General features: G+C 38.6%; 1 protein-coding gene across 4 annotated transcripts in view; it reads left to right on the top strand.

Annotated features, from left to right (window-relative positions):
• SNX29 (sorting nexin 29) overlaps positions 1–22,931 on the top strand; it is a 128,322-nt gene extending 105,391 nt beyond the window's left edge. For all 4 annotated transcript variants that reach the window (XM_080617429.1, XM_080617428.1, XM_080617427.1 and 1 more), the window contains one exon: positions 22,483–22,931. In XM_080617429.1, the coding sequence (XP_080473555.1) occupies positions 22,483–22,612 (130 nt within the window). In that variant the 3' untranslated portion in view covers positions 22,613–22,931. The remainder of the gene's footprint in view (positions 1–22,482) is intronic.
• The last annotated feature ends 2,859 nt before the right edge of the window (positions 22,932–25,790 follow it).

Genomic DNA, 25,790 nt, shown 5'->3' with positions numbered 1-25,790 from the left:
AAGAAATGCATTAAGAGGAGTAGAAACAGTGATAGAGAGGACAAAAATAAGCAGGGAGAGAGAGAGGATGCTTAATGTTAAAAGGTAGGTGGGTTCAATATAGTAAGGAAGTAAGGGAAAATGCTGGTACTTGAGGCTTTATTAGAAGCATTTGGCTTTATAAAGCTAGTTTTATCCAAACAAATGAAAATGTTGTTACAGGTGTAGGTTTTGATCTGTTTGGGATTTAACAGGTTATTTGTGAAATAATTAAAACTTTGATCCTGCTTTGAAGTATGGGACACTAAACCTGTAGGTAGTCATTGGAAAAGTATGTCAAGTCTGTCAGCATTTGTTGCAACTCTCCTACTCTTTTCCATGTGGTGAAGGACAGTCCTGTATCCTCCTATTTTGTTCAGGTGTAAGATTTGCAAAATTATTTCTTTATTACCAGTGGTTAGTGGTTTTAAATGGTCTGAATAAATGCTAAAATCTGTTACTTGAGATAGAAAAAGGCAGTTGTCTGTGGAAGATGAGTGCCTCCATAGTGCAAGCTATAGCATAGTTTCTTTCTATTGTGTGTGAAAGATGTAGCAGGAGAGTTAAGGAAGCTCTGTTTTAACTTGAGTACATAACTGACCAAGTCCTACTTAGTTTTGAGAATTTTTCCAGCACACTTCTGTCAGTTAAAAGTGTGTGTATGGAAAAACACTGCCTTGAAATACTTACAGAAGGTGCCACCTATGCTGGGAAGAATAAAGTATATGTACTAGCAAGAATTTTTATTTGCTCTTCTCTCTTTTGATCCCAAGGGGCAATTTGCAGTACAGAGATACAATCAGAAGTATTTTAGAAAGAAAAGCTCCTTAATCTGATTTGTGATCAGAGCAATGATATAGCCAGATTTGTGTTCTTGTTCCCTGTGTTCCTCTCCTTTCCCCTGCCTGTGTTGTGGCATTCTCTGTTTCATGTTTGAGAGATTTGACATCATTCCAGCAATGTTTTCTTAATGTGCAATTTTCTTTTGATAACCCCTCTTGAGTTAATGTATACACATTCCAGCCAAAGAATTTTCAGTCCATCATTGCAATAGTAGCAGCATTCACAGTTTTCAGACAGTTGCTGTGAATGGAGATGCAGTCCAAACAACCATCAGCACTCAAGATACCTGCTGACTTCAACTTGGTTGCATAGTTCTTAATGATTTACGGGAGGCATATATAATTATCAGTGAGATGTGCTTTACATACAAATGTAATCCTTTACATTTCAGATCAAAATTTAAGCAAAGTGTAAATTCGGAGTCAAAATACATGTGTGGATATTTTTAAAACTCTTTCTGCAGTTGTTAGTCTTTCAATTGTTAAAGTTCAAAGGACTAGAAACTCTGGTTTTCTTAGTTATTCCTCTCAGTTGCATTTCTGTAGGTTGTATTTCTTTTTCCAGCAGCTGGAAATCTGAGAAATTAAGAGAAGTTTGCCAGCAGTGCCCAATGTAAAGAAGTTTTATTCAGGTGACAGAATCTGTTCATGTTCATGTGCATGTGTGTGACTACTGCCCACCTGTTCTCTTGTTCTTGCTCATTCTTTCTTGCTCTCACGTGCATTTTCTCAGTCTTTCACTTTTAAGGCACTTTGAGCCAGAAGTGTTTCAGTATTCAGTGTATGTACAATTGAAGACATCTTCTCCTGCAGATTCTGGATAGCAGTGAAAGTATTATTGACACACATCCTTCTAAACTCACCCCAATGACCTCAGTGTTGTGTTGTTCCAGGACTTAAAACACCTCAAAGAAAAGGTGTTTGTCATTTGTTTGCCTTGGTGTGATGCTCAATAAAGCTGGTATGTCAAACAGCAACTCCATAATACTGAAGAGTTTTATGTATTGTATTTATTGCCTCATTGTTGAGTCTTGCCATTAAACCTTCATTTTCAAATAGTATGACTCTTACACTGATTACCATCTCAATAAAGACAGCGAGACTTGCTCCACGAAGTTAATTGCTAGGAGTTTTTCAACAGGCCTCACAAATAGGTATCTGTTGAGTGTATTTCATCAAGTAGATTTTTATCATGCTTCTTCGTATTCAAAGTGACCTTTACAGTGCTTCTGAGGAGAATAATTTAGTGTATACCATACTAGAATTGAATATTCTTCAGTTACCATTGGAAGCATTTTAGTGTTTGTGATCTTTTATAGTTGCTTCAGAATAAACCCTTGTTAGTCCTGCCTGAGAAAATAAAAACGTTGAAGCAGATACTGGGATTGTGTGCCTGAAATTGTTGAAACAAATGAGGGAGAGGCTACGGTATGGAGTTTCTTTTACAGATGTAGAAATGTGCAAGAACTGTTCTCCATGATTGCATGGCTTAAAAGACTTGGGCAAAAATCTCAAGTAGATTGACAGTAGCAGTCAAAACCCACTTCAAAACCTACTTTATGTATTGCTTTTGGTAGCTATTTGGTATATCAGTTTCCTTCATAAATACCAACTTACAAAGCTCTGAAACAAATAGAGATTATTTTGAACAAACCCACGTTCAAAGTTACAGCAAACTTCAGTGTTGTACAAAATGAGCTTTTAACTGTGCTGTGCATTTTCTGATGGATCGATTTCTGTCTTTGCAAATAATAAAAATGGCTCTAAGAGTTAGTGAAAATGCCAAGTTGCCTAACATGAAAATATGAAAACATAAATTTACCTAATATTTTTTCATTTAACACCTTTACAACATGGAGAAATAGTGTCACTTTGAGTCCCTCTTTACTACTCTTGATTACACCTGATTCCCAGTTTGTACAATGCAACTGTTTTGCATAACTGGTTTTCTTGGTCCAAGCAGCTTGGGTTGAGGTGGGATGCTGCTCAGTGTTTTACTAACAAACCAGTTGGATCAAGATGCTTTGATTCTATGATTTACTTCTTTGTTTTCGTCTTTCTCTTTTACTGCTTGTTAATAAACTCAGCAAGTCTTTATCAAGAGACAGGTTTTCTAAACTATACAGTTTTTTTCCTAACATGCTTAACTTGGAGCAGCACAAGAAGAGGTTAAGATTTTGTCTCATAAATGAACACAGAGACAGTTAATTTTTGTGCCATTACAGCCGCAATCCTGTTTCCTTGGTAACAGGCAAGTTTCATGCACTCTCTTGTTAAAAAGTGAACTCTCTAGATATTCCAGCATTCCTGTACTGCAGCAGGTGCTTCTGAAATTGGGGGCAGAGAATGGGCTCTGGAGCCAGGAAACAAATTTTAAGTTTTGAGGATGGCCAAAAAAAGGAGAATACGTTTGTAATTATCTTCTTTACTTTGCAAGCAGCATAAAATTAAACCAGAACAGAACTTGCAAAAATATAATTTTAATCTCTGCCATCTCTGGTTTTGTGTCTTACAGTTCTCAGCTGTTATTTTAAATTCACATTTCTGCCAATAAGGTAGTAATATAACAACAAGTTGCAATGGTGAGTACTCAAAAGTACAGGTTAACTTACACCGATAAAGTAAAATCTTTAATATGCTTCAGAATTAGATCAAAACAGTTGCCATTGTAAAGTATCTTGAATAAAGCCAAGTTAGCTGGAATGCTGATGTATTTCAGCTCCACTTCTGGATATTTAGCAACAAGTCATCACAGATGGGAAAAATGTTGTGGAATAGGAAAGGGGTTGTTTGTGTCTCACTACTGCAGGTGGCTGTGACTTACAACTCTCCAATACCTTCCCTGCCTGTGAAAATCCTAGCTTCTGGGACTTGTATTTTGTGAGAGTTTTCTCTTGTGTGTGGTTGGGAAGTTTAGTCCTACCTTGACGGTCAGGTTGGTGGTTTGCTCAGTTCTAGTGGCAGCAGTGACGAAGGAGCCGCACTCCTTGAAGCCCAGGAGTAAAAATGTCAATTACCTGTCCACTTTCTCTGCTGAGATTTTTACAGCACATATTAGCCTGGTAACTGAGAATGATGCTTCCGAAGAGTAAACTGGAACATGTAGGATATATTTGGGAATGGATGGTAGTTATATCTTGCACAGATATGAAGTAAATTGGTAGATGAAAACAAATATTTTACATAAATGTGGAGATCACTTGTTATTTTGGTAGACAGAGGCAACAAGTTTTTCAACATCCAGCCATTAAACTGAGAGAATATATAAAACCCTTTGCAGAGTTTTGTAGCTTAAGGTCTAAATGCGAATCACCTCGTTTTCTATTGCTCATTGGCAAAGCCTTACACTGATGATACACTTCCTGCAGAATTGCCTGACTGGCAAGTGTTTGCCCAGGTGCATTTGGTGAGCTGCATCACAGAATCACAGAATATTAGGAATTGGAAGGGACCTCAAAAGATCATCTAGTCCAATCCCCCTGCCGGAGCAGGAACACCTAGATGAGGTTACACAGGAAGGCATCCAGGGGGGTTTTGAATGTCTCCAGAGAAGAAGACTCCACAACCTCCCTGGGCAGCCTGTTCCAGTGTTCCATTACCCTCACTGAGAAGAAGTTTCTTCTCAAATTTAAGTGGAACCTCTTGTGTTCCAGTTTGTACCCATTACCCCTTGTCTTACCATTGGTTTTCACCGAGAAGAGCCTGGCTCCATCCTCGTGACACTCCCCCTTTATATATTTATATACACTAATAAGGTCACCCCTCAGTCTCCTCTTCTCCAAACTAGAGAGACCCAGCTCCCTCAGCCTTTCCTCATAAGGGAGATGCTCCACTCACTTAATCATCTTAGTTGCCCTGCGCTGGACTCTCTCCAGCAGGTCCTTGTCCTTCTTGAACTGAGGGGCCCAGAACTGGACACAATATTCCAGATGTGGTCTCACCAGGGCAGAGTAGAGGGGAAGGAGGACCTCTCTGGACCTACTGACCACCCCCCTTCTAATACACCCCAGGATGCCATTGGCCTTCCTGGCCACAAGGGCACAGTGTTGGCTCATGGTCATCCTGCCATCCACTAGGACCCCCAGGTCCCTTTCACCTACACTGCTCTTTAATAGGTTATTCCCCAACCTGTACTGGAACATGGGGTTGTTCCTACCCAGATGCAAGACTCTACACTTTCCCTTGTTATATTTCATCAAGTTTCTCCCTGCCCAACTCTCCAGCCTGTCCAGGTCCCGCTGGATGGCAGCACAGCCTTCTGGCGTGTCAGCCACTCCTCCCAGCTTAGTGTCATCAGCAAACTTGCTGACAGTACACTCAATTCCCTCATCTAAATCATTGATGAATATATTAAATAATACTGGTCCCAATACTGACCCTTGAGGCACTCCACTAGATACAGGCCTCCAACTAGACTCCGCCCCATAGACTACAACTCTCTGGCTTCTGTCCTTCAGCCAGTTTGCAGTCCACCTCACCACCCGACCATCCAGTCCACACTTCCTCAGTTTAGCTGTGAGGATGCTGTGGGAGAGTGTGTCAAATGCTTTGCTGAAGTCAAGGTAGACCACATCCACCGCTCTGCCATAATCCAACCACCTTGTTATGTCTTCATAAAAGGCTATGAGGTTGGTCAAGCACGACTTCCCCGTGGTGAAGCCATGTTGACTGCCCCTAATGACCCTCTTATCCTTGATATGCCTTAAGATGGCACCAAGGATAAGGTGTTCCATCACTTTCCCAGGGATGGAGGTGAGGCTGAATCAGAAACTATTTTTAATTCTAAACACACACACAAAATCCTCCTTCTTTTGTCCATACCTAATTCCTGAACAACAGATCCAATGTTCTTTATAGCTCCTTATGCCAGTTTTGAATCTGAAACAAATTTTTCCATCCTAGCTGTGGCAGGTGGAATACTGGAGAAGCTGATGCAATTGTGTGCAGTGCTGCAAAGTACCATCATTCTTGATGGCATGAAAGCATTTTACTGTGGAATAAGGTATCAAACGATCACTTTACCTTTTCTTTGCTTTCAGCCTTCTTCAAACTTTTTCTTTGTAATATGGCATGATTTTCCTCGGTGAATAAAAGAATGAAGTTGTTCTTGTCAGGTTAGCCATATGATGGCTTTACCTGCCACTCAAATACAGAATTAATGTATGTTTCTTGTAAGCATTGTGGCTTTGTACCAATATGCTCACTTCACCCTCTTTTTACTGTCTATCAGCAGTAGTTGATCTATTTATTTAATAGCATATTGGAACAGAATTTAACCCAAGAGGATGACATTATCATATGTTAGGGTTCACAGCACAGTGTCTAGGTTCTGGTTTAGATTAATTTAACAGCAGTGCATAAAACCAGAAAAGTCCAGATTGCAACAGTAGGCGGTTGTTCACCAGAGTTATTTTAACTGGAGTGACTTGTCCAGTAAGAACTTTCAAGAGAGGTTTTCAGCCTGGGGAAGTGTACTAAAAGTGCCTTAAACTAGTAGTTTTCACAAAATATATTTTGGGAGGTAGAACAGTAGAATAAAAACGCATCCAAGACTCAGCAGGATGTCCTGACAATGCTCCAGTGTCATGCTCTGAGGTCTCTGTGGCTGAAAACCTGAGAGAGGCAATAGGGCACTGAGGTCTATATTGTACTAAAGAAAATGTGAAATGAGGGCCAAATGAAAGATGAAGTAGGGAAATTGATTTGAAAGGGAGAACTTGATGTGAGGATTGTACAGGAGAGAATGGGTTTAGATGCGAACTGTGAGAACAACTTGACTCAGCTACATAGAATCAAGGCAGCACAGGAGTTTGTTGAAAGAAGAATTAGGTGTAAAGAGAAACAATATATGGGAAAGTACTGGGTAATAAATGGTGGTATGGCTGTTGATGTGAATTAATAGAGAAAAACTGGAGAAGGTAGGGACTAAGAATAAAGAAGTAGAGTAAGAACAGGGGAGTGCTATGAAAAGTAACAGAAGGAAAAGACAGTTTGGACTGAATGAAGAGAATGTATGTGGAAATGAGTTGAAAAAGGAAGATGGTGGGAAACAAAAGAGGAAATGTGGAAAAACTCTCATGGGATTTATTTTCTATTACTAATTTTGTACACACAGAAAAGAAGGCCATTTCATTAGAAGTGGTTGGGATTTGCTTTCGTTTATTGAAATAACAATGGTAGCTGAAAGAGTGACAAAAGAAGAGGTTAACCACAGGCATAGAATGTTTTGCTTAAATAGTATGTAGAATGTATGTTTTTCCTTTGAAAGTAAGCCTTGAAAAAAAACCAAACCCATACGTAGGTGATTTTGGTATTTTAACAAATTCTTCTTGAGTACAAAGATTCAACTCCACCTAAGATCTTGACATGAGAAGGCTTGGTTCAGTGAATATTCTGCATTCACTTGTTACCCCAGCTAAGTAAGCTAAGACTGATAAGAAGAGATTCCTCTAATTTGTAGGTCTGACCAGCTTGTTGGCCATTCAGTGTCCCTGTTGTCTGGCTCCTGGGATAAAACTTTGTCTTCCTTTAATCCTCAGATCTATGAGCTCCAATTCTCTCCTCCTCATGCTCTGAATATATTTTTGCAAAGTGCATTTTTAATTGACCTAGCAAATAATTTATCTTTCTTTTAACCAAGGAATGACAGGTTTTCCAGTTGATCGTTTTATAAGGATGATCCTTGTGTTTTTCAGAGTATCAGCCATTTGTAATGTTTACATCTGAAAGAGATGGACATCTGTACAGGATTGATAAAAACTCTTCTTGTAAGCATGTAGAACATATTTCTACTTGAATAACTAAGAATCCTTTCAGGGCTTTTCCTTTCTTCCCTTCAAGTAACAGTAATTATCAAAGTTTCAGATTTTTTTTGTGTATTAACAAGTATACATAATTTGTAAAGGAAGCCAAGTCTAATACTCTTGTTTGCAATTGTCTAGTTGTTTCTTTTTACAGTGTAAACCAGTTTCTGACATGAGTACTTGAGTAGGATTCTTCCGAAAGACAAAAAGTAGTAAAAAAATCAATAAACAACCAACCTAATTAATTGAAAAAGGGTTTTATTTTCTATTTATTTTGCTAAAGTCTCTAGTAAATGACAGTAGACATGTCTGGACACTTCATTTCCTAGTTCTCCTCTCTGTCCATAGCATTATGCTGCTGGAGCTGACTTTTCCAGAGGAGGAGAGCACAGAGGAGTTTGCAGCTCCAACAATCAATAGCTGAGAATGAGCCCAAACATTGCAAATGCCACAGTGTTTCTGCTGTCCCTACTGTATGATGGTTTCAACTTTCCAATACAGGGGAGCTCTCATGCTTTAAACTACCAAAGCTGTACCTTTCTGTCCATTTCCAATCCAAGCCCTCAATTTTAATACAGTGTTTTAAAATTAGTACAGAATTGTCAATATCAGAGGTCCACAAACATTTAAAATCCTCAAACATATTTTTATGTACAGTCCAGTTGATCAAAGATCACCATACTGGCAAAAAAAAAAAAAAAAAAAAAAAGAAGGTATTTTTATTTGATATGAGGATTTTTTTCTCTCATTATAACTTTTTAAGATCTTCAGCAGGTATCTGTATAGTGACAATTACTAGAATAGACATGCAATGGTAGATGTGGATGTTAAGTGCACTTTATAGCATGGTCGTTCAGGACTGTTTCGGGTACCTCACTGCTGCATTTGGCACATGTGTGCCCAACAGATACCTCTGATAGATGTGAATAGTTCTTTTCACAAATCCTTCCCTTCTTGAGCAAGTTTCTTGCCCACTACCTTACAGAACCTCATGGTTAGTAGAATCTGATGTTGGGCTTCATGACAATTATAAACCTAAAGCATTGATACCCACTTAATTACTCTTGTTGGCCATGGCAGTAATGTTGGCAAAGAACACAAGTTAAACAAGAGCACCCTTGCCCAAATTTACATGAATTCCCTGAATTGAAATTTTGGCTTTAAAAGCTTACTTTTTGGCCTACTAAATCCTGCAAACCAGTTTGTAATATTTATTCTACAGCTGTAAACTGGCTGATCTATAATTGCTAAAGTTTCTCTTTCTGGAGAGTATTTTAAGCAAATTGCCAGCTTTAGATTTTCACAGTCAAATATCAGCATCAGTAGCTGCAGACTGTGTAACAACTAGTTCAAGAGAGAGGTCTTGGAGAACTTCTAGGTAGCGAAAGGGAACCATCTGCAGGTCTCTTACAGAAAATAAGCTGAACCACCAGAAAGTGTTTTGGAACTATTCCTATAAACACGTTTTGTAAGAAGCCATCTGGTCAGTCAGAGCCATCTGTGTGCAAGTGCAGCTGAGTAGGAGAGCTCAGGGATCCATAGCCCTCAGTTACCAGTCATGAGCTTCAAAGCAAAGCCTTGGTGGAGACCTCTTTTAATGATGTGTTATTCCACTGTGTACAGTGAGAGCTGCAATGCTCCGAAACCGGATCTGCCTTTTGGAGTGGCAGAGTACCGGAAAAGCCCATGACATTTCCACAAAGAGAACTTTTCCAAGTTACATTCTCCATACATCTGAAGACAGGTTTCAGGTAGGTAGTGTAGTGTGAGGGCTTTGAGCAGATGGGATTGTGTACTGTCTTTATTGACAGGTTCTCACAGCCCAGATCTCTTGTGGTGTTTTTTTTTATTTTATTCTTAAGTTAGAATTTGAAATGTACAACTAAAGAGGGAAGTCTTTATTTAACTACCTGTTCCTAGAATGAATAGTAACTGATTAATGGAACTGAAAAATCCCATATAATCTCTTATTTATAATATATTTCTATTGCATTTATCATACATTTGGAAGTTGCACACTGTGCAGCTCTGGCACTTCAGGAGGTTTTTGAAGCCATACTATTCTACCACAGGATGAGGTTACTTCTCCTGTCTTTCTTTGATATGTTCTAGGGAACTTAAGAGCTTCTCACTGACTTTAACCAGTCTGCATGGCAAAATATATCACTGAAAACTACACTAGCCTGGCCTGGGTGACATGACCTGGACAAAACTCAGTCTGGAGGTTCATGAGAAGTTCAAATCTCTACTTAGAAAAATATTATATAGGGTCATGAAGCTGGGAGACACAGTTTATGAGACAGAGCTTCAGGTACAGACAAGAATTGCTTACATTCAGAGTGTATGTTCAAGAGAAAGTCTTTGACTTGCCATTTTCAGCTTGAATTATACTATAAGGGAAGCTTGATTGGGATATTTGGCAACAATGCAGATCATCTGAAAAATCACACTTTCTCAAGAATTTCTAGTGTATGGAAGAATGGAAAATCTCACAGACGAGTAAGTCTGTATTAATTTGCTGTATGAAGGCAGCACTCTCCAGTGAGAGCATGACTTAGTGGAATTATACCCAAGGGGCTGAATAACATGACCTGATGGGCTAGCCGCATCTCCTTTTAGTCAGGGCAACCTGTGTTCTCTCTTCAGCTCCCATTGAAATTGTATTTTTCCAGTGTACCTGATAGAGACAAGCAACAAACGATTCCTGTAGGTCACTGTGCTTCCATTTCCTACTGCTCAGAGTCATGGTGGGGCACAGCCAGCACCAGCCCAATGCTGTTTGTGTGCTGTAGCCCATCCATGAGGCTTGGTGCAGAAGTAATCGCTCCAAGTTAAGAAAAGGACCTTTTTCATATTGAGTGGTTCTCTCTGACATTTGCAAATATTTTTGGCACAGGATAGCATTTGCAATTTGGCATAGTGTATTAATGTAATCCATTGTCAGACATACCACAAACTAAGCTCTCAAACATGGGTTCATGATGTTAGCTACAGATCTCCTGAAATGTCAATGTCTCCCTTTAATTGCCCTTGAGGAATCTTTTGTGGAAAGAAAGAAAAAAAAGGAGGAAGGGGGGAGAGAGGGAATTAGGTTTGAAAATGCACTGTTGTTTTAATCAAAACGTGTGTGTTTGTGTAAATGCACTTTCATCCTTGAATTTTACAGCATTACAAGAATGGCAGGTTTGTTTGTTTGATTTTTTTTTAATTAATTTTCTAATGAGTAATAGAATGGTTTGGGTTGGAAAGGACCTCAGCATCATCCAATTCCAACCCCCTGCCATGGGTAGGGATGCCTCACACCCAAGGGACGCCATGTCACCCAAGGCTTTGTCCTACCTGACCTTGAACACTGCCAGGGATGGGGCATTTACCACTTCTTGGAGCAGTCTGTTCCAGTGCCTCACCACCCTCATAGTAAAGAACTTCTTCCTTATATCTAGCCTGAGCTGCCACTATCTCAGTTTAAACCCATTACCCCTTTTCCTATCACTACAGTCCCTAATGAAGTCCCTCTTCGACATCCTTGTAGGCCCCCTTCAGATACTGGAAGGCCGCTATGAGGTCTCCATGACTTTAAAATTCTTCTCTTCGTGTAATTGTTAGATTTGGAGTATTGCAAGAAAAGACCTATTCTGTAGTGCTTATTTCACTGGAAATAAAACCAAAGGTAAAGTCTAATTACTTTTCCACAGTGGAAAGTTTTGGGGAGTGAAAGAGGCTTTGCTGAGAGATGGATATGTAAGCTTTATTCTTTTGTCTTAGAATATAAACCAATAAGAAATAGTCATGAAGATGTGATTTAGAAAAATCTGTTTATACACCTTATATTGCAGTCTTCCAGTGCTTATTCATGCTCCTTCCTGTGCAACACTGACAGTAATGGATAAATGAATGCATCCATTCAAATACATGAAGCAAATAATCTTCATAAGGGAGGTATCTCTGTACTTGTGCATGTGCTTGGCTTTAATCCACACCATAACAAGTTTGTTTATGCCTCAGCGCGTGGTTTTTCTAAAGGAGGTGGTTTTTTTCCTCATTTGAAGTTGTATTAAAATGTATTTCAGCAGCCATCAGTTTCTCGTGTGAAAGCAGCATGAATTAGCTGCAGGCCATCGCTGAAATTCAAAACATCCTCCAGAAGCTTTGTTCCTTGGTTTTGTTGATCTGCCAGCTATAAACATAGTCCATTCAATTCTGTTGTATTTCAGCTGCTATTTTTATGGTGTATTTTTAATGCATTTGGCACTTCTGTGGTGATAGCAGAATCCATGAAGAGTTAGCTGAAGGATGCTAGAATAAGTTGGTGTAATTATAGGCACTCATCTATTAATAACAAAAATTAATGGTTGCATGCATACTTCTCTGCAAGAAAGTTGTTGTTGCTAGTTTTTAAGGAATATTCTTTAGACTGCTTCTGAGATCACCAGTACCTTGTCTGTAGGTACAAATTAGGCCAAATATCAGGTCAGAAATGCAAAATTACCTGGACTGTTGAGGTTTGTGCAGGTGTAACAGAGGCAGCCTCGTCACACAGTTCTGGTTCACTTGCAGCATGCAGAGGTTGCACAGGTATCCTTTCTACATTTGGTCCACTTGCTGTTTCAGCATGTCCCTAACCCAGAGACTAGAGTACTTTGCCGATTTACATCGGTCTAAGTATAACATCAGGTTATTCTTGGCTATGATGCTGTAGTCAGAACAGTTTGCAGATTTCCTAATGCAGATCTGCTTTATAGTGAAACAGGCTTCTTCAGTTTACTCTTGCTAAAATAACCCAATTTTAGACAGAAATTACAGGAAGGATTTGTACTGGGTTGGTTGATGTCACTGTCTCCAAGTGCAAACCAGGGTAATTTTTCTTCAAATCTTCACCTACTAATTACAGTCCCCCAGGGTTTGATTATACCAACAGCAGTATGCAGGCTTATTTTTAGCTGAAGATTTAAAAAGTGTAAGACAATTACGCCTTAGAGTTTAGTAAAACGCATGATACGTAGTAATCAGGACCACTGATGAGTATGTCTGCAGGGGTTGCTGTTCACTGTACAGAGTGTTAGAAATCTGTGCCTTGTAAACAGTTTGCATAAAATTGCTTAATGTTGCAACTGCAAAATGGGCTGAAGAGCCTGTTTCTTACTATTCCATGTCTGGTATAACTCTGAAGTTTCTGAAATTTTATTCTAACTTTTGAGAGTTCATAAGCCAATTCTTTATAGGAGATTTAATTTATTAGTCTTAATACAGTTCTGGGTAAATAAATATACTGAACAGCTCTGAATGTCTGTCTCCTTTAAAAATCTTTCAGTGGAAAACTCCTACGTATTAAAAGAGATAAATCCCAAAGCACTAGCTATTTGACAGTAGCTAGGTATGACCAAAGGGGCATAAAATGGGGCTGGTTTGCATTGTCAGGCAGACTGAATATTTTATCATATTTGTACTGTTAGTGCTGCAGCTGAGTCAAATGCATCTAAATCCTGAAGGCTCTGATAAAATCCAGTGCTGCCGTATAAGCACAGGGCGGCTGTATGTGTAAGATTAAAAATTATTCGTGTCTAACTGCAGAGCTGTTGATCCTGCAGTCGAGTGAATATCATCTGTGCACTTTGTAGGGCATAAATAGTCTTCATATTGCACCAGGGCAGCCGTTTGCTTTTCAGGTGGGTGCAGTTGTATTCAAGAAGAAGCATGCTGCATATGGGGTCTTCTGAGACTTTTTTCCTGTTGCTTGAAAGGAGAACTACCCTAACAAAGATAAAATTCTGCATCATCATATTGCCTTCTGGTGCAGTATCCATTCATATGTAGTATTGACCTCTCCATAAAGATGCTTCACCAGTCTATTTCTAAACCAGGGAAAGTGACACCTCAGCAGCTTTTTCAGTTTCCGTTTAGCTCAACATTTATTCAGAGCCATAAAATGTCCTATATCAAGGGTGGCTAGACTTTTAACACCAAAGACTTCATATGGCCGAAAGCCACAGAACGCAGAGGCAAGGAGAGGAGGAACTTCCTGGGGAGTTCATAGGTAAAAGGTGAAAGTGTGCTACAGAAGCAAATACTTTGGGTAGCAACAGGCTTGTCTATGTTACTGAGAGCTGAGAATATTCAGCAGCTCCTGAGCTGCTACTCCCCAGTTGCCAGGCATGAGCTCCAGTGCTGGAGTTGCACTTAAATGCCTGCCAGGAATATGAGAGTCCAGCGGGTCACTGTTGTTCTGAATTGATTTTTCTTTCATACTCTGGCAAGGAGCAAGCTTATGGTAAATTTCACTAATTTTTATTCCAGACTCAGTGGCAAAGTTACATCTGCACTAAAGAAGGGACTAAGGTGATGTACTTTTTAAAGATTCTGAATCTGATGATACCTGGAGAACTGACCCCAAAATTTCAGGAGATCATGGCCAGCAGTGTGCTGTGCATTTAACTGCACTGGACTAGAGAGAGCAAATTTTGCTTCCTGCTAGCCTAATTTGGAGCTGGAATTCAAAAAAGAGATGAGCCTTTATTTGTCAGTGCCATTTTCTTTCTTACAGAGAAAAGAATTGAAATCTGACTTAAAAGGAAATGTGATTTTGGTTGCTTATTACTGTGGTCATCTTTTTGCTGTCGAGCCTGATGCTTGTTTAGTTTCTGCCTAATCCATCAAGAACACTGCAACCCAAGCTGGCTCCCAACATTGTTTACTGGGCAGTGTCATACCTCCTTTGATTAGATTCTCTTTCTGTGTTGGATTAAATGTAAACATTACTCCTTGTCTTCATTACCAAGAACAAAGTCAGCATTTCCCGTGTTATTCTGTGGACAGTACTCGATTCTGCACTTTATTTACACATTTTCCCATCTTGATTACTTTTGTTTATTTAGAGAGTACAGGGTTCATTCACTATGCCAAGTCTCAACTATCTCTCTGTGGTTCTGTTTCCAGGGGCAGGTGAAGTATTTTCTATGTGTTATCCAGCTCAGTGTATTTATTTATTTATTTATTTATTTATTTATTTATTTTAGCTTAGGGAAAAGAAAAAAATAATAGGTTAAAATGAAGAACAATCTGAGAGCTCCCAAAGGTGAAAATTAAGACCTATTTTTTTGAGTGTTTAGCTCCTGGATCACTATTAGTATCAAGCTGATGGAGTGCAGTAAGGTGTCCTTAGTATTTAAAACTAAGAACAAACCCCGGAAAGAGTGATTACTATAAAGCACTGTTCTTTACTGTTATTGCTGACATGAAGAGGGTTGTGCGCAGTGCTTGTTTGTTCATTTTTCTCCTTCATAGTTATTACTGTTAACATGACATCCATTTCAATCTAGACCTGTCCCTGGGAATGGTCATGGCAGCTCTTTTCAGCCTTCTTGCATGTGTTAATATCGTGCTGTAATCTTCATGAGAAATGAAGACGCTTGAGAGAAGCAGCTGATACCTCTTAACTTGATGGAGCAATTAAGACTCCAGTGCTTGCTTGGAAGATCAAAACATGTTTTGATCACAACTTTTCTTTATCATTCCGTTTGCTTTTATGGTAGTTTTAAAAGAAGGGATTTGTTCATAAAAATAAAATAATAATGGCAGTTGTTTGTGCAGGTTGTTTTTATGCTGGTCAGTTTGCTTGCAAAACTCACCAAGTTGCATTATTCCCATGCAGACTACTGAAACTATATTGAAAAGTGTAGCTACTAGTGCTTGTTGGCAGATACTCTTGCCTGGCAGAATGTGGAGGAAAGTTAAGGAGCGTGAAGGGAACAAAGTGTCTCAACAGGAAACAGCAGCAGCAGCTCTGAACTAATGCACCAGCAGCTGTTTGCTGCTGGTGTGAATGGGAATGGGGGACTGGTAACTGCACTGTGTTACTCCCAGAGCTGAGTTATCCGGGCTCCAAGGTTTAAAGTCAGACATGGTGAAGGAACACAAGAGTTTGCAACTGGCATTAGTCAAAGGGACCTCACCTGGAGTACTGTGTCCAGCTCTGGAGTCCACAGTGCAGGAACAGTTTGGACCTGTTGGAGAGGATCTAGAGAAGGGCCACAGAAATGATCAGAGGGATGGAGCATCTCTTCTATGAGGAAAAGCTGAGAGAGTTGGGGTTGTTCAGCCTGGAGAAGAGAAGGCTCTGAGAAGACCTTACTTTGGCCTTTCAGTGCTTGAAAGGGGCCTATAAGAAAGACAGAGAGAGACTTTTTAGCAGGGCCTGTTGCGACAGGACGAGAGGTGATGGTTTTGAACTAAAGGAGGGAGATTCGGGCTGGATGCGAAAGAAATTCTTTACAATGAGGGTTGTAAAATCCTGGCACAGGGTGCCCAGAGGGGTGGTGGATGCCTCATCCCTGGAGACATTCAAGGCCAGGCTGGATGTGGTTATGGGCAACCTGATGCAGTTGAAGATGTCCCTGCTCATTGCAGGGGGGGTTAGATGAGGTGAGATGAGCTTCGAAGTTCCCTTCCAACCCAAACTCTTCTGTGATTCTATGAATGTATTCTTGAGCACAGTGTCTGCTGAAGGATAGGGATGAACAGGTAGGAAAAGAAATTCTCTCAGGTTTCAGACTTTTTCTTCTCTGTGATATTGGTAAAGTTAGGCGAATTAGAGGAGATGGCAAACCATTCTTTCCCCCCACCCTCCTCTTGGCCCAGAAGGTGGTCTACTGCATTTTTCTGCTCTGTAAAGCAGAGGGCGGGTAGCTCACAGGTGTTGATATATATCAACTCCTTTTACTGCCTTCTCATACACTGGTGTCTCGAGACCACACTTCCTGCAGGCTTCCTGTTGTTACTTCCAATGCCAGTTGTATTGATTACGAGCTGCTTAAAAGCTGATTTGATAACTTGTCTCCATTCAATGTCATTTTTGCGTGCAAGCAGTTTGTGCGAATGGAGAAGGAATTGCTTGGCTAGTCACTGCAGTGCACTGCTGTGTCAGCATATCAAAATTGCTACTTGTCAAACAAAAGTTTTACTCCTTTTATTTTCACATATATGATGCATTGTGAATCCTGATGTACACCTTCATTTTTAGATACCTCAATATTTTCAAGAAAAATGTATCCTAGATCTGTCTGTGCTTTCCTTAAAGATGATCATTATGGTACTAGCAGGAAAAAATACATCCAGGTGTTCACTGAACACTGTTCTTATGAAATCAGATCATGCAATTTTGTTATTATATGCACAACCTTGGAACATGATCTGCTTCTGAAGCATTGGTTCATTAAATTACCTGTCATAGGAAAGTGGTAGGTTATGCTGCTTGCACAGAGCCAGCTAAACCCAACAGAACAAAATGTTGGTGATTTTTAGGTGGAAATGGATGCTGTAGCCCAACTTCCTGCCTTTCAGCTAATCAGTAAAATACACAAACCAATTATAGCAATTTTAACTGAATCATGTATTCTGATGAACTTTCTCTTACATGTGTGTTCAGTGGTTTCTGGCTTTCTAGTGAGTTGTGAAGGGATCATTTGTGTGAATAACATATTTATGCATTATGTTATCCTGGCAGGGGCAGCACAAGAAGCAGAAAGGAAACATTCCCAAATGCAGATGTCATTATGTATTAGAAAGCCAAGAAACAAGACTTCAGGTATTTCTCAGATGTAAGTTCAGGAAAGGTCATTTTACAGGGTTCTGAGCATTTCTTGAATGAGACTGTGTTTCATCCAAAATCAGTCGTAGGTATTATTCTTTGTATAGTGTATAGCTGATGGATACAAGACATTTGCTGCACTGTAGCCATCCAGCTTCACAGTAAAGTTAGTGGAAGCAAACAAAGATCTGATCATCAGTATTAGGTACAGTGTTGTGGTTTATAGAAATATTCAAGTATCAGTGCAGATGATGCTTATGAAGAAAATTTTCATACTGGTATGGAAACTGATTTGTAGCATGAGAACATTCAAGTTAAGATCATTCAAATTATAACAACTGGAAGCACGATTCTGTGTTTGTAATTATTTCACAGCAGGAAGAGATTGGTACACCACTAAATACTATGTTGTGCTGTACAAGTATGTATGTGGAAGTAGAAGGAGTTGTATATTAATTGAATAGTTGGATAGAATATTAGAATTGATGCTTTCTGTCTCTTGATCAATTCAGATCTAATCATGATAGGAAATTATTTGGTTTTTAACCTGACAATTTTAATATCATCTTCAGGATTTTCAGTGTCAGAGTGGGCTGTAGAGGGATTATCTTACCTGTATCTTTTTGTTTCTTCTGTTACTAGGTAACTATTTAAACATCCCAACTCAGTCATATGAATTAATAGATGGAAATCGCTGTTTCTCATTAATAATTATATTTCATTTCTACAAAATTGGGAGTGACGGCAGAACTGTGGCTCCAATTATTTTTACACTTCAGCAGCTGGAAACAAGGATTTTACCTAGATCACTGCAAAGCAGGAGTTACTAGGGTATGTAAAAAGATTTGATGAAGTCAGAGTCGTAGTTAATAATGCCACTAAACAGGTATTTTAGCTGATTTTAACTGGCAGAAGAATGTGCTGAGATTTGCTATATTGGCAAGTCAGACTTACTAGTTCTCATGTGTCTTAGAAGAATCTCTTAGTATAAGTATAGGCATTGTTTTGAGGGAGCTGCCTGAATCCAGTTTACCACATTAAATACTGGGGTCATGTCCAAAAATTATAGATTATCATATCAAACAGCACTGTTAATAATGCAAGTAACTGGTGAAACCAAATTTATCTGTCAGCTAATGCCTTTCTTCACGAGGTATGTTTAATACAACTGAAGCAAAACTAGAATCAGGAATGCCTCCAGAGATGCATTTGCATGTGAGATGTGTGTGTGTGTATATATATATATATATTAAAAAAATATCTTATCCTGAGCTTTGTTACACTCCCAGGATGTGCTTGTTACTTCTGCTCTCTGATCTCTGGCTGGTACAAAAGTATCTCCAATTGCAGACATGTTATATTTTTATGAGAAATTCCTCTCTAATTTTATCCTGAAGACAATGAGATGGGAAAAAAATTTCTTCATTTAAATGTTTGCAGTATCAGCTAAGAGAATACTGCGGTTTGATATGCTAAATACAGAAAGAAAAAGACAAATGCAGTTTACATTTTGGTAACACAGAAAGTAATAAATGAAAAGTATGAAGCTGATTTTAAAGAGCAGTTATTTTAAGCTATTTTCTATGGATGTACCTCTGCCAGAACTTGGCAGCAAGACAAAATCAATGAAGCTGAATTGGTATCCAGACAAATGCTGGAAGATCAATCAGGAATGCTTAAAAGCTAAACAATGATCTGGAAGGAAGAAGAAATTGATTGCATCAGTCAGTCGCTTTTTAATTCAGAATGGGACAAGGTGAGAATGTAGAAAAGAACTTGAGCCTTTAATAGTTGAACATTCCACTGCTGGACATGGTAATGCCTAGCAAGTATCTGGCTGTCTGCCAGGCTCAGCCTAGAAAACTAAACCCTGAGAAGACTTCAGGTGGCTATGAAGGTAAAAGAAATAAGAATGTTACATTAAAACTGAACAGATGAAACTCAGAGGTGTAGAAGAGAAAGTGAGGGCTTACCGCAGGGACTTGCCGTAGTTGTCCTGGAGGAGTTGATCTAGAATAGCTACTCCCTGGTTTAGATTTACATATTTTAAAATTGTATTTTAATCTAAATAAAACTACCAGCTGTAGGTGAACCCTATCTCAGCTTCTCAAAAAAGTAGCCTAGAGACTGTTGCTGCTGAATGAGATAGATGAGAGGATTTGCAAACACTGCACATAGGTATGCTTGTTCCTTCTTCCTCAAACCCAAACACACATCAGCAAAAATAGATTCAGAAGAAGTGCCTCAATTTCATCTTCATGTGCATTTGCCAGAAATTGTAACAGGATCATTTTAAGGTCTTCATTTTCTCTGCCCAATAGTTCATGGAATATCTGACCTGTTGAACAGACTAGAGGTTTAAAAAGGTGTCGTGTTTAGTGCCAGAGAGTCTGTAAGTATCATTTGACCCCAAAGCCAGAACCAAGTTATTAATTCTAGTAACAGGAGGCAGAAGAGATGGGAGATTAATCTTTTCCTCCTGCTTGATTATCATGCATTTTGGGGGTGGATCATTTCTTTCCCAAATTTAATAGGTAAACTTCCTGGCTATTATTTGAAAGTCAGTATTTTAATTGTAGAGTTAAAAGCTAGAGCTGAAATGGACAAGTGAGGTGGCGAGTTTCTTTATCAGGTTTTGGAGGAGGGAAGGTGGAAAGGGGCTTAAGAGATACACTTTTATAAATGTATGGTCTCTTTTTAATACTCCAGCCGTTTTTCTCCCTACATCATCTGTTTTCCATGGAAGTTGGTCAATTCCATTTCAGCTCCAGTTTCCTTTCTCATGCTGGATGCATGAAGATCTAATTCCTCAGCTCTAAGTTGATTTCTTTAGTCCTACATAGTATAATGATTTGTCTCAGAATTTGGATTGCCCTTATGAAAATTAGCTAAGACGTTTAAGACAAATTATCTCTAATTTGGTTATTAGATATAGTCTCATTCTGCAGTAGCATCATTTAAATTAGCAGAATTACTTCTAGGTTTTGGCTTTCATTCACAGGCACTGGTGTTCATGTAATTATCCTAAGATGATCTTGTTACCTCAACCATGCTTATCTGATATTAACTCTTATCTATTCATTTTAGGGGAATTCATTTTGCACCTTTGGTAATTTTTTCTTTGGGCATTTTTCCTACAGGAGGGAAAAGTGGCTTCCCAGTGGGTGACACTTAGTGTCATGTTGAGGACATGCCAGCAGGAGGAGCTTGTGTATTAAAATGTACTTTCAATAGTAATAATAACACTGTGCTTTCTTCTGCAATGTGCATCTGTAAAGGAGCTGCCTGTCTGCCTGATAACGCTAAAGTACTATCAGCAGTGATATCATCATGATGGTAAATTAACCTATTTTAGATTGAGAAAAGCCCAGTGAGGTGAAAATTTAATTTGATTCCATTGCATACTTGATATTTAGATTCTTTTATGTTTATGTGTTCTGAAAAATACATGTTTTAACACAGAATCAAGCTTCTGAAGGCAGTATCTTATGCTCTATTAGAATATCAACACTACATCACTGCAATTTTATAAATAGTATAAAAATAATGACTAATAATATTCATGTTACTAAAAAAATTCATGCTAATGAGCACAGCTGAAATTGGATTCACATGATCAGAATTCTCTACGGCAACTTAGCCAGCCTTGCTGAGTTTTCAGATAAAAATCATAAGGCCAGGGTTGGAAGTTCAGTTATCCTGTGCTACCAAGAATTAATAACACACACTAAATACATTTTTAGTTTTTTCTTTTAGTGACAAGAAAAATAAGGAATTAAAGATCTAACTTGTTCATCTTGATATTAAAGAAGAGAAGGATATATACCACAGGTATTTGATGCAGTTTTTCATGTGAAGGACTTCCTAGTTACCCAGAAAGAGTAAATACTAGAATAGGAATGCAGTGAATCTTAATTTAGAAAAATCTTTTTTTCTTTTAACTAAGGTTATTTTAGAGTGTTGTGCTCAGAAATTTAGACAAGTAAGCCATTGCCATTAAAAACACACGGTTTTGTTTTCTGTTAATGTTTAGCATCTGAACTGGACACGATTTTTCTGTACTGTTTTTCTATTACTGTTTGTGACTAACAGCCGGCATGTGCAGTGCAGTTAAAAAGCTCGTGGCTACCAGTGGTACAGCTGCCTTACCTTGCAGAAGGGCTCGGTTTCCTGCAGGTGAATTTTCCCCTTGGTCTCAGGACTTCTTAAATGCTTCTGCTTTGCTGAGGTCTCTCCCATGTGGGTGTTCGGATTGCCCAAGTGGAACCTGAGTGTGCCTATGGCTTTAGCAGGGCTGTCTGACCTGAGAAGGTCACTCTGCAGAAAGAAGGGAACTACACAGAGTAAATTCAGTGATTGTTTTAAAATATATCTGTATTTGTTTAACATGGCAAGAACAGCAGATGAGCAGTTCCTCCCCTGTGGATTTGTTAATGCACTCTGAAGGTATTTCAAGAGTTGGGGGGGGGGTTACATATAAAAATAAGCTTGGCTCTGTATGCTGTGTAATTGTGTTACCCAGCTCAGCTGCAAAATATAAAATTCAGTTTTATTTATTGATCTATATGTAAGCAGTATAATTAAAAACCATGTGGAGTCCTCTACAAGAATGGTAAAAGTACAATGCTATCCCTTTATACTGTAGTTGTCCGAGGAGTCTATAGCCTCTGAATATCACCTAGGTAAGCTGGAATTTTCTGTTACTGCTTGGTTTTGATCTTAATGTACTTCTTCTTGGAGTCTTTTCCAAAAGGCTCATTCATGTCAGGCTGCAGTGTGTTGTGGGTCAGAAGAGATGGAAGAATTCCCAACAGGGATGTATTACTAATGTACCTCATCGTGTTATGATACATCCATCCATAACTGGAGAATTGTGAAGTAGAGCATCATCCAAGCTCTTGTCTTTTTTGCTTGTACTTTTATCACTTCAAAATGCTTTTCCCACCATTTCTGAACTGTAACTCATAGAGATATGCTTTTATCCTGTAATTTGCAATCTTTCATGAAGTATTGGAAGTTCTACTAGTTCTCATTTTTGAAAGAACCCATTCTGTAATTCACACTTGAATTACCAGTAGAAAGAATGCAGTTCTGTGTAGCTGAAGATGTGTGCTGTACTTTGCAGTCATCTGCCAGGCTCTGACAACATCTGCTTTTTACATGTTTGGAATAACTACAGAATAATTTACATGTAACATAAACTCGCTATTTCTGTCTCTATTTCTTGTCTTCCTAGTGATATTCCACCTTCTGGAGAATCAGGGAGCAAAAGCAATCGCTCAAGAGTGACTACGCGCTTCCCCAAACTGTCTCGCAGCTACCCAAGAGAGCCGCGAAGCCTGGAGCCACAGAGTGGTGATCTTTGACCCTTCCTTGTAACTGTGAATACTGACACCATGTACTTAAAGTTGTCCTGTGATTCCTTCCTTGTCTGTATTTATAATTTAAGGTCTTGAAGAGACTACAGCTGCATCAACTTCAATCCTGACAAGAGACATTCATTACTAAGGGTCATATCCTGATTAACTACTTTGGAAGGCAGGAATCACTTTCTCAAAAGAATACGAGGGCTCTTCATGAGAGCTCAGCAAACTGAGAGGCATTTTCTTTATTTTGTAAAGCCACATTGCACATATTCCCCTTTGTTCTTCTGAAGTTCTTCTGTTCCTATGAATTCCTTGTTTTTATTGTGTTGTCTTCCTTTCTACATGTACGTTTGTCTGTTCCAGAAACACATGTCAATGTCAAGACAATTTTTTTTCCTTAGAACAGTTATGATTATGACTACTTAATATGTCAGAAGGATGTGCATAAAAGAACCTCACTAATTTATTATCTTTTGTAAATAGAAAGACTGGTGGTTTTTTTCATTGTAAACCTCTGACACACAGAAAGGTTTTTAGAAAACTTGACAAAGTAGATGACAAAGGAAAAACATTACAGGTGGGAAAATAGCTTTTGTACATTTGCAGTTAGATAACCTCAATAGCTTTCATTTGTGGGAAGTAATTCTTTAAAATCACAGAATGTAATAATTTTCTAGTGAAATTTCAGTCTTGCTGTAAGGCTGGGTGCAATATCATTGATTTCTACAAACCACCACAAGGATACACAAAATTAGCATGGTACAAAACAGTGTTTTAAAGTCTTGAGATCTATGTTGTTATTAATTTGTTGTAGATGTTACTGAACGCTCCCATCATTTACGCAGCAGTGTGGAATTCTTACTCTGATTTTCTAAAACCCTTCTCATGCCGATACTTAGAAATTGCCTGTAATGAAAGTGCCTATTACCCATCACCTCTTATTGAAAAGTAATTTGTAATGGTACTACTGTGAGTAAGTGAAAAAGAAATTAACAAGAATTGTTACAAGTGATGGAAGTCCTGACATGGATTAACTGGAATCCAGTTCAGTATCCATTAGCTGCACTGCCGTAGGCAGTTAATTATATGTTAGCTATCTTCTCTTCATTAAGTTTAAGCAGTGAATGTTCACATTTTCTATTAATTGTATTCTGGTTTTCCCTTGCATAAGAATATCTTTCTTAGAAGTTTTTTTGGATAATGTTACTTAAATTGATGTATTGTCATTTTATTATCCATTCATTATACTAAATTCTTATGTCAGTAGATACTGAAATCTAACATTACTCTGCAGAAAAAAAAAAAGCTGATGATTACTAACAGATTGTTTGCCTCAGTGCTTTACTAAAGTTCTAGCAAACTGGAACTTTTGTTCTACAAACCTGTAACAATTGGGTGTTATTTAGTCAAGTAAGTGGCCCAGCCTTTTTCAGTGGCACTTCTTGAGTTACACACAGTGAGTGCCATCAGTGGTGCTGGAGTATGAACCCTAAGTGCTGGATTCCTGTTACTGCATATGTAGCTTATAGATTGCACTGAATAGCAGACTGAGGCAAGGAGGAGTGGAATTCACTCTTCAGGTCAGAAATTTCAGTAGGTGGAATACCACTAAGTAGAATCCTGTCATAGAAATGAAATTATATTTTTCAGTCAGTAAGAGGTCACATTTACAAAACAAAGAAGTAGATAAATAGGAAACCCAAGAGGCCAGCCTGGGAGCCAGCTGGTTTGTTTTTGTTAAAAGATGGGTTACTGTTGGTGTTCTGTGTAAACTACAGCAGGACATTTATTTCAGAAGAAAGGAGAGGGAGTAGCTGGACAGTTAATGCTCCTCCACACTCTTCAGTTGGATACACTGCTAACAGTTTATTTTGGTTTTGTTGGAAAGAAAAGTAGCTCTAATGATGGTCCCATTTTGAAACAATTCTAAATTGATTTTTCAGAAAGTAGACACTTGGTTAGTAAAAATCTGACACACATCTATTAACACTGAATTGCAAGTAAATCTGAAAGAAAAGTGTATGGAAACCCTGGTGTATCTGCCAGATGAAACTATTAATTTGCAGGAAATAAGTCACAAATTCAAGTACTCCTTATTCAGAAAGCTAAAATGGTAGGGAATCATTTAGCACACGCAAAATTTAAATTGGTTTTTTAGTTGTTCAGAAGGATTTTTCTTTTTTGTGTCTACATTTGGCTCTTAAAATTATTTCATTCCTGATTATCTTGCTTCTGGTAGTTTTTAACGTATGTATGTAGATTACATAAAAAATACTAAACTTGTTTACTGTGTACAAATCTTTCTTCATTAACTTTAGTGGAATTGTGTATCAGCTCCTAAGACTGCAGTCTGCAAACAACCTTCACTTTATGTTACAAGATACCATCATGGGTGCATCACTAAGACTTTTACAAGCTCATCTATGGTTTCTCTAAAATCTCAGAAAATAATTAAATGAAAGTCTTTCTTCACAAGATAGCTTTTCCACTTGATATTTTGAAGCTCAGTGAGGTACTTGCATGACTGTAAGGAGATACCCAGTGATATGAATGCCCAAAATTTTAGCATCTTTTAGCGTCTCAGAGCTCTGTCTTTGAGAGAAACTGTACTTATCTGTCACAAATCCCACTGCTGTTTGTTTATCAGAATCAGCCAAGACTGTTGAAGAAGGTTGCCCCGCTGACTTTAAGAACCAAATTAGTTACATTATTCTTACAGAATACTGGTATGCAAAACAGAGATTCCATCCACTGAATTCTTTTACTGGTTATCTAATTCCATGCCTGTAGTTACAATTTCTATATAAATCTGATTTCCTTTGTTACTGGCTGACAGCTCTTAAACCCATGTCTGTGGTCAGAGGCCGGTGCACCATGAGTTGGTGGGTTCAACCAGTTCTTGTTGGCACCTTTGACCAGCCTGTGGTCATCACAGACCAGAGGGCTGTGGACAGGAAAGTCCCTGGCATTGTTCCTGCAGGCCTCGGGCTATAGTGGCATAAAGAAATTAGTAATATCATTTCCATTTCATTCCCCATTCCTGTTTGCATCTTTAGGCGTATGAGGTCTCTGGGGCTGCTCATCTGGAACCTTAGTGACTATTCAAAATACATTGTAAAACTAAGTGGCACTACTGTTATTTTAATGCCATTCTCCAATTGCATACGAAATGAACAGT

The sequence above is a fragment of the Psittacula echo genome, assembly GCF_963264785.1.
Source record: "Psittacula echo genome assembly, chromosome: 5".
NCBI lineage: Eukaryota > Metazoa > Chordata > Aves > Psittaciformes > Psittacidae > Psittacula > Psittacula echo.
This window is presented reverse-complemented; position numbering and strand designations above follow the sequence as displayed.